General features: G+C 41.8%; 1 protein-coding gene across 1 annotated transcript; it reads left to right on the top strand.

Moving 5' to 3' along the window:
- The first annotated feature begins 268 nt into the window (after window positions 1-268).
- On the top strand, window positions 269-6,616 carry LOC308076821 (actin, alpha skeletal muscle A). The gene is made up of 7 exons (XM_080417313.1): window positions 269-404; window positions 2,129-2,265; window positions 3,346-3,670; window positions 4,287-4,448; window positions 5,037-5,228; window positions 5,364-5,545; window positions 6,128-6,616. Exons 2-7 carry the CDS (start codon window positions 2,137-2,139, stop codon window positions 6,269-6,271), a joined length of 1,134 nt encoding a protein of 377 aa, XP_080273439.1. The 5' UTR covers window positions 269-404; window positions 2,129-2,136; the 3' UTR covers window positions 6,272-6,616.
- Window positions 6,617-9,751: the final 3,135 nt, after the last annotated feature.

The raw sequence follows: 9,751 nt of genomic DNA, 5'->3' as shown, positions 1-9,751 counted from the left end.
GCCCTCGAGGGGGGAACACCACCCCGACGAGGTGCAGGAGAGGGAGGGGGGGGGACACCAACACAGTACGCACACACACACGGAGAGGGAGGTCAAAGCGACAGTTCCATATATGGCGCGCGCTCGTCTCTCCCTCCTGGAGAGCCGGCGGGGTCTCGGGAGCGCGCAGCGTCCCCAGCTCTGTGTCTAACCTCTTCCGTCTCCCCCCGCCCCCCCAGATGTCGCCCCCAGACCTGTCAACGGCCTAATATGGCTTGAGGGCCGGGATGAGGGCCAGTGAATGGTAGGAGGTCGGGTATATAAGCCAGAGCAGGATTACTGAAGAACGTAGCTGGTTCAAGAATCAAGCAGCAGCACTACCTTGGGTCTTTTCTCCTCTCCTCGAGCAACAACAACCCCCTAAGGTAAGACTGAGACCACCAGAGACCACCACCAGGGACAAGCTAAACAGGATCCAGGGACCTATACACAGCTAATAGGAGCAGATAAGACCAGGACCAGGCAAGCTTTCCTCTGAAGCTATATGCAGGAGACCCATGGCATAGACTATGGAGCCAAACACTGAAGACTTCTAGCGGAGTCTGAAGTCTGAAGTTAGCCTGATATAAGAGTTGATCTGGGACCAGTTACCACTGGGAATAACACCGGGAACTCTTTGTGGAGGATATCACTGTGAAATGCTGAGTGTTCATTTAACTCTTTGAGTGTGCGCAAATGTAACCAAAATGTGTCCATTTGGTTACATTTGTGCAACATCTTGAGTTCCACATGGGTTTTTGGGTACATGTGGCTCCACGGGTCCATTTTTGGTCCATTTGTACATTTTCTGAGTGTACAAATGGACACACGTGGTTCCATTTGTACAACTCTCATCAGAGTTACATTGACACTCAGGAGTTCAGTGCTCTCTTTGGTCTGACAGTGTAGTTTGGATATACAGTAGATGCTGATGCTGGGAGACGCCATGCGCCCTCAGCCAAATAACTTTACCTAAAGAGCAGACTTAATATTATGTCTAATAGAGAGAGAATAATTTACCTAAAGAGCAGCCTTAATATTATTTATAGAGAGAATAGCTTTTACCTAAAGAGCAGCCTTGATATTCTCTCTGATAGAGAGATAATAATTTACCTAAAGAGCAGCCTTAATATTCTTTCTAGTAGAGAGAGAATAATTTACCTAAAGAGTAGCCTTAATATTCTTTATAGAGAGAATAGCTTTTACTTAAAGAGCAGCCTTAATGCTCTTTCTAATAGAGAACTTTACCTAAAGAGCAGACTTAATATTATTTCTAATAGAGAGAGAATAACTTAGAGCAGACTTCATATTCTTTCTAATAGAGAGAGAATAACTTTACCTAAAGAGCAGACTTCATATTATTTCTAATAGAGAGAGAATAACTTTACCTAAAGAGCAGACTTAATATAACTTTCTAATATAAAGAGAATAACAAAGAGCAGACTTAATATTATTTCTAATAGAGAGAGAATAACTTTACCTATAAAGAGCAGACTTAATATTCCTACTAATAGAGAAGATAGAGAGAACAACTTGTTTACTATTACATAATAATATTGTAATAATAATTATTGTTATTATATATTCATATTATAAATATAACAATGCAATCACCACTTAATTGGCATTTCGAGTGCATTAGAATAATGTAAGCTTTAGGCTTAAACTTCGGCAGATCAGATCCAGGTGATAAAGTAGCCTTTATAGGTTCGTTAACATGTTATTACATTTATAATAGATTGTCAAAGGAAAACGAATGAAATGCCCATTATTCCATGTTGAGTGATTTGTGTTGTGTAGGCCAGGCGATGTGTGACTGGCCACTGCCATGCGTAACGGCATGTTGTCAGTGGTTCATTCACCCAAACAAACCTAGACAAACGCTGAGATTAATTTGATTTTAACTACTACAACAGCTAAAAGCAAACGCGAGTGTATTTAAGACATGTGTAAAGTCAGAGTATAGGCTAGAAGAACAAACAGCAGGGCAAGTAGAGGTATCATCATCATCATTCTTGAGTGTCACTTTATGTCACCATTACGCATGCAGCGCTGACAACAGGTGACAGCTGATCTCATTGTTTGTTTCACCTCTTCTCCACCCATACAGAAGCCATCATGTGTGACGACGATGAAACTACCGCCCTTGTGTGCGACAACGGCTCCGGCCTTGTGAAGGCTGGCTTCGCCGGAGACGATGCCCCCAGGGCCGTCTTCCCTTCCATCGTTGGACGCCCCCGTCATCAGGTATAATAAACCCAAAGGATGAAAAGAAACACCGACATAGCCTATACATACATTACATAGAGGACATCTTTAGGAAAGAATAACTGCTTCCTCCAAGGATAAATAAACCTATAACTGGAACCATATTTGAGATAATATAGCGGGATCATTACCCGATATTGAATTAATATATATAAACTTCAATTCAAACTAATATTCGTTTGACCAAAATCGTTTGCTCCAAATTGACTATTTTTAGTGGACTGACAGTTCTCTGGAAACTATGCAGTTTATTGTTAGAATGTATCACACACTAGTATGCAGGCCTCCTGTATCTTATTCGGAGACATTACACAGCTATTACACAGTAATAGCTCTCCTTATAGTCTTAATTTAACTTTGAGCTCTCTTACGGGTCCATTTGGTTAAATCACTACTCTCTCGGAGTTAAATTGACACCCAGGACTTTACAGTCTGACTGTCAGTAATGCTTTGGTCTGTAATATATGGCCCTTTGACTCCCTCCTGTCATGTGTCACGATCTTTATGTGAGACGTTGGCAGCCGCACAATTTTTAGCTTCTCCTCCCAGATGCCTTCATGACATGCCAAGCATGTCCATGTCCTTTCTGACATAGAGATGACATAGATACATATTACGCAACCAAACAACGCGATGGTAAAGACTTTAAGCTCGGCTACAAGGTCACTTTTATCTGCGCGCTTTGGATTGTTGGCAGTGGTGTAAAATAACTAAGTACATTTACTCAAATATTGTACTTAAGTACAATGTTGAGGTATTTTTTTTTTACTTCTACTCCATACAAAATATTTTTATACAATTTATACCTTTGAAAACCTGTGAAATGGGACATTCTGCACATTGATTACTTTCAACTTTTGGTACTTTAAGTATACATTTTGATACCAATACTTTTGTACTTTTACTCGAGTAAATTTTGTATTCTGGACTTTTACTTGTAACAGAGTAGTTTTACATTGCAGTGTTGATACTTTCACTTAAGTAAAATATGTACTTTTTCCACCACCGATTGTTGGACATGCCTCGACTGACCACCTCTCTCTCTTCTCTCTCTTCCAGGGTGTCATGGTCGGTATGGGTCAGAAGGACTCCTATGTAGGAGACGAGGCCCAGAGCAAGAGAGGTATCCTGACTCTGAAGTACCCCATCGAGCACGGCATCATCACCAACTGGGATGATATGGAGAAGATCTGGCATCACACCTTCTACAACGAGCTGAGAGTGGCACCCGAGGAGCACCCTACCCTGCTCACTGAAGCCCCACTGAACCCCAAGGCCAACAGGGAGAAGATGACCCAGATCATGTTTGAGACCTTCAACGTCCCAGCCATGTATGTGGCCATCCAGGCTGTCCTGTCCCTGTACGCTTCCGGTCGTACCACCGGTGAGAAACTGACACACAACAACCACAACACGACAACACAACAACCCAACAACAACAACAACAACAACAACAACAACACCCGATAGAAACAATACAATATACTGACAAAACAAACAGATACAACTTACCCACAGAGGACTTAAACTTAAAACATAATCACATAAAAAAAACACAAGGGCTACAACTCACACATAGTCAGCAGATTTAGATGGCAAATGTTTTTGATTGAATATACTTTTGATTTAATACTTTATTAGCATTTTGCAACAAAAAAACAAGCACAGATTAGTACAGTTCAATACAAGGTCTGCTAAGAGGATTTTAAACCCAATTGGGTGTTTCCATTGGGGTCCTTTGTACTCAATTCATGGCAACATTTAATGACAGACAGACAAATATACAGATGAAAGAACAAAACTAGTATTGAGCTGATGTTACTAGAGCACTGATCTTTCATCATCCGTGCCAGCACAGAAGCTAATTGATTTAATGAATCAGATAAGCGCTGCGATGCATCATCATCACACATGTATTTTACGCACGAGTTTTACGCACAGATCTGAGTGACGCCGGGCCGCTGACATAACTCCATCCTTGCCTTGTTTCTCTCTCTCAGGTATTGTGCTGGATGCTGGTGATGGTGTCACCCACAACGTCCCAGTTTATGAGGGTTATGCTCTTCCCCATGCCATCATGCGTCTGGATCTGGCTGGTCGCGACTTGACCGATTACCTGATGAAGATCCTCACAGAGCGTGGCTACTCTTTCGTCACCACCGGTACGGGAATAATAACAATAATAATAATGACAATAATAATGACAATAATAATAGCAACAACAACAATAATAATAATAATAGATGACTGGATAACTGAATAAATAATAAATACACTGGCATCAAGTAGCCTACAACTCTGCAACACAGTTTATTGGGCACACAATTGTTGTTGATTATTACTATTAATTAAGTAATATAATTAGTAGTTTAGGCTATTGGTCTATAACAACATAGACACATTATTTGTCACCTTTATTATTATCTAAGATTTAACCACATATGGTCCAAGATAGGCTATAGCTATACTTTGATTACTGATTCTGTATTATGGCCTAATTGCATTCATAGTTTAAGTGTATACAGGCCTAATTAATTGGCCTAATCGACTTTTTAAGCAGATGTAGCTATTCGTGAAAAATACAATTTGTTTCAGAGCTTCACTTTATATTCCATCACGTTTGATAGGGTGTCGCGTTGTCGAGCTTGTATCTCTGATGTTCTTTTTTTGGAAATCAGGATTAAATCAGGCTTGGCTTCGCAGTCGCTGCTGAACTTGTCTAACTTGAACGCTAACTTGTCTCCAAACAGCTGAGCGTGAGATCGTGCGCGACATCAAGGAGAAGTTGTGCTATGTGGCTCTGGACTTCGAGAACGAGATGGCCACCGCTGCCTCCTCCAGCTCTCTGGAGAAGAGCTACGAGCTTCCCGACGGTCAGGTCATCACCATCGGAAACGAGAGATTCCGTTGCCCCGAGACCCTCTTCCAGCCTTCCTTCATTGGTACGAGAAAAAAAAAAGACAACAAAGCTATATTTACCCAAAACATGACACATTATTTCTGAAATGGAACATTATAATGAATGAATGCTTTGCTTTGCTTTACTCAATGATCTCTTGATCTTCTCACCTGACCAGGTATGGAGTCTGCTGGTATTCATGAGACTGCCTACAACAGCATCATGAAGTGCGACATTGATATCCGCAAGGACTTGTACGCCAACAATGTGCTTTCCGGTGGTACCACCATGTACCCTGGTATCGCTGACAGGATGCAGAAGGAAATCACTGCCCTGGCCCCATCCACCATGAAGATCAAGGTAAATATACAACCATCAAGAGGCTTCTCATAGTGATAGGCAATGAGTGGTCATAGAAGAAATACAGGAATCAAGTGGATCAACTAAATAATAACAATAATAATAACAACAACAATCATAATAATAATAATAATAATAATAGGATAATTATTAACTTTATGCAAAACATATCATAGCATTTTGAAACTCTAGATCACTGGTTCTCAAAGTGGGGTTCGGGGACCCCCAGGGGTCCTTGGGGGGGGGGGGGGGGGGTCCTAAGCTAAATGAGGAACAGTTAAGCCATCAGCTATTCAAAAATAGCTGATGGGCTTGTAGATCAGCTTTTTTTGAAAAATAGCTTTTTTGACAATTGTTCTCTTATGTGGGTCCCTCCCACAAATAATTTTCAAATTGGGGGTCCGCACCCAAATGCATATCAATTTCCGGGGTCCTTGACATGAACATATTTGAGAACCACTGTACTATTAGTACTGTCATAGACAGATATACTGTCATGCTGTGCCATTATGGAAGCTGATAGATGCCCAGGTGTTTTGCTGTATGAACCACCCCACTGATCCTCCTCCTCCTCCTCTCTAGATCATTGCTCCCCCTGAGAGGAAGTACTCTGTCTGGATCGGTGGCTCCATCCTGGCTTCCCTGTCCACCTTCCAGCAGATGTGGATCAGCAAGCAGGAATACGATGAGGCAGGCCCCAGCATTGTGCACAGGAAGTGCTTCTAAATACCACTTCACCTTCATCTTTCCCTCATCTCCAAATCCCATCTACCCAGCTATCCTGGAGATTCTTTTTATGGAGGACGACCCTTGCTGTGGCACAGCAACAACTTGCTTGTCAATGGACATTTTGCAATTTTTAAAATCTGCATAATTTATTTTATTGCTGCCATGTTGTCTGTGTTGCACTTGAGAACAAGCTGTGAATACCAACCTTGAACCATGCAACCAACCACAAAATATTTAATAAAAAAAGTTCAATAACATCGACATGTAGCCCAACACATGTGAATGTAAGTGTATATACATGACTATTAATAATTTATTAAAGTCCATTATTTGGTATTTTTCCATCCTGGTCTTGTCTTTATAATAGACTCGGGGGAAACATCATTAGCTCATAATGCTTAAACCTCAAGGAATTCTCACTGAGAAATGTCTCTTGGTCAAAAGGTGACCCTCAGTGGCCATCCTTAGCATAGCAGCATAACGGTCTAAATGTCACCTGAAGTGACAGTCAAATATAGACATTAGCCGACCACAAACCATGTCGTCATGACAGGTATGAGCTGAGGAGGGACATTGAATGTCTCTGGGGGAATAATTCCAATGCCAATATCAATTTGAAACATTTATCATCACCTATATAGGCCGGGATATGAGTGACTGGGGCTTTTAAGCCAAATTGTCATAGTGATAGGCCTATAGGCCTACATTTCTATCCTGACTCAACCCAGACAAAAGGAGATCTTAGGGAAATGTCAGGAGAGGTTGACAACCATCGGGATGTGAATGAATGGGTGGCCTCTCTGGCCTCTCGCATGCACCCGTCTGAGGGGTCTGAGAGGGTCTGAAGAAGACCCCCGCCCCCTTCCTCCATCAGCTGCTGGCCGCCTTCTCTCCCTCGGGTGGGGTGGGTGGGAGACGCTGTGAAAGGCGACCCGTCAAGCCCCCCCAACAGTTGAAGCTTGACTTGCCAGGAATGTGCCCCGGCAGCAACATGCTAGGTCTACTTTAGAACCGGCCGGGCTCAGTAGAGCACTGGACACCCGACACCCGGCTCTGAATCCCCGTTGAGCTCCCCTCCATGCCCGCCTGCCCTGCCCCTGCCCGGCTGCATTCAGCCTCCGGACCCCCCTACTACAACCCAACCCGCCACCAGACCATCTTTAGACAAAACCAGACCCCCATGTCACTGCGGGACATCTCAGTCAGTCAGCCTTGCCTTATATGCATGGGAATGGCCCGGGGGAACATATGATTGGCCTGGCGGTGGAGTTGTACACCATTAAACTCATGAAATGGCCTCAATTGGACGTATGTGGAGCGGCAGCCTGGTAGCCATACATATGTAGGCCCTAATAATGTTATAGGCCCTGTCTTGGCTTTGAATGTGAAAACAATTAACTTCATAATTGAACTTTATGATTGCATAAAGGGCCGGCGACCTTGTCTGCCAGTCTGATAGATAGGCCTACTTATTTTCTCCCAGACATTAAAGCAATTAATCCATCCAATTAGGCTATTATTGGCAAGTGAAGGCCCGTGCTCGTACTTGAAGATGATGAGAACCTTGATAGCATTTACAATTAAAAGTACAATATTAGTTTGTTCAATTAAAGGAAGCAACAAGTGAATATAGGCTGTGTGATCGACCACTGTAAATCAGTGGTTCTCAATGTGGGCACTGTGGACCCCTGGGGGGTCCTTAAGGGGGTTCCAGGGGGTCCCCAGCAAAATGAGGAACAGTTTAACCACATTAAACTAAAATTTATATACTTCGGCTATTCAAAAGTATCTCCAATTCGAAGCTTTGTGAGCTTGTAGATTGGCTATTTTCAAAAGGTTTTAGAAAAAGTTTTTTATCAACACAACACAAATCTTCTTTTATGGCAGTCCCTCCTGGCACAACATCTTGTTCAGGTGGGGGTTAATGGCCAAGAACGTCTCATCTTGATAGGCTAACTGTGAGGTGCTGATAGGAGCCATTGTGAAGCACATAATAAAACATCATCTGCCTCCTGTTAATGTAGTAGTCTGATTTCAATTATGTGCATTCCTCACGTCTCTCGACCTCCACTGTCTGCCGCCACCTGTCAGTGGTGTAAAGTAGCTAAGTACATTTACTGAAGTACATTTACTCAAGTACTGTAGCCTACTTAAGTACAATGTTGAGGTATTTTTTACTTTCTTCAGTATTTGCAATACTTTTTACTTCTACTACATCTCAGAGGCAAATATTGTACTTTTACTCCACTACAATTATTTGAAAATGGAATTACTTTAGTAAATTATTATTATTACAAAACTTACATTAACCACTTCAGCCCTGTATATAGCCTACTTGAGCTATTTGAAAATAGCCGATCTACAAGCTCACAATGCCTCGCTTTGCGACATATTGTGAGCTTGTAGATCTGCTATTTTCAAAGGATTTTTGTACATTTTATACATTTGAAAACTTTTTTGTATGTTAAGTATATTTTTATACCAATGCTTTTGTACTTTTACTCAAGTACATTTTTAATTCCGGACTTTTACTTGCAGAGTATTTCTACATTACAGTATTGATACTTTTACTTAAGTAAAAAAAAATTGAGTACTTCTTCCATTACTGACTGTCTGTCTGCTGCCACCTGTTGAGGGTATGTTGGGCTTTTTAAATATACTGTAGCCTACGTCCTGAGCGGGCGGAGCTAAGGAGAAGACAGCCGAGCTGGTGTAACGGTGTAAGTATTATTAATGTATTGTGTAGCCTATTAATTAATACTACACCAAATTATGAATATTGTTTCAGCCTCGGGCAAAGCTTGTACGAGTTTCTGTTGACATTTCTTGCAACTGTCAAAATAAATCCTAAATGAACGCGAGTTATAGATTGATAGATGCATCCACATTTTGAGGCGATGCATGTCAACTAGCCCTAAAACTGTCATATCATGACAGTCATGGATGAACTTCAACCTGGTGTTTACACTTTCTCCATTTACAAACCGTCTACATCTACATGAACGTTCATATTTCAAATATAAAGTGTTGAACCATGGCCACGGATGTTCCAATTATGTACGGGCCCTTAAAGGTACCCGTATCTTCCGTGTTGTTCAATAAAAAGCATTTTAATACGATCGGTGGCCATTTTCTCATAGAGTTATAACGTATCAGAGTGCAATACACCCCTCCAACCGATAGGGTCGCGTAGTTGAAAGCATGTGGAGGAAATACGAAGAAAATGGCCACCGATCGAATTACAATGCTTTTTATTGAACAATACGGAAGATACGGGTATTTCTGAGGGCTTGTACATAATTTTAACATCCGTGGCCATGAGGTAAGCACTTTATATTTGAAATTTGAACGTTTATGTAGATGTACGGGGCTGTAAATGGAAAAAGTGCAAACACTATGTTTAAGTTCATCCATCACGGTCGTGAGAAACTACCGTCGTATGATCCATGGTTGGCTAGTAGTCCACAGACCTCTGAA

Source organism: Gymnoscopelus braueri (genome assembly GCF_963280865.1).
Source record: "Gymnoscopelus braueri genome assembly, chromosome: 1".
Lineage (NCBI taxonomy): Eukaryota > Metazoa > Chordata > Actinopteri > Myctophiformes > Myctophidae > Gymnoscopelus > Gymnoscopelus braueri.
The sequence above is the reverse complement of the archived record's forward strand: the minus strand, read 5'-3'. Positions and strand labels throughout refer to the sequence as shown.

What these genes read in the sequence shown, in the direction of transcription:
- LOC308076821 (XM_080417313.1), top strand. Translation starts at nt 2,137, where the DNA reads ATGTGTGACGACGATGAAACTACCGCCCTTGTGTGCGACAACGGCTCC. An exon ending in CTACTCTTTCGTCACCACCG is followed by an intron (nt 4,449 to 5,036) that starts GTACGGGAATAA and finishes GTCTCCAAACAG; the next exon opens with CTGAGCGTGAGATCGTGCGC. An exon ending in CATCCACCATGAAGATCAAG is followed by an intron (nt 5,546 to 6,127) that starts GTAAATATACAA and finishes CCTCCTCTCTAG; the next exon opens with ATCATTGCTCCCCCTGAGAG.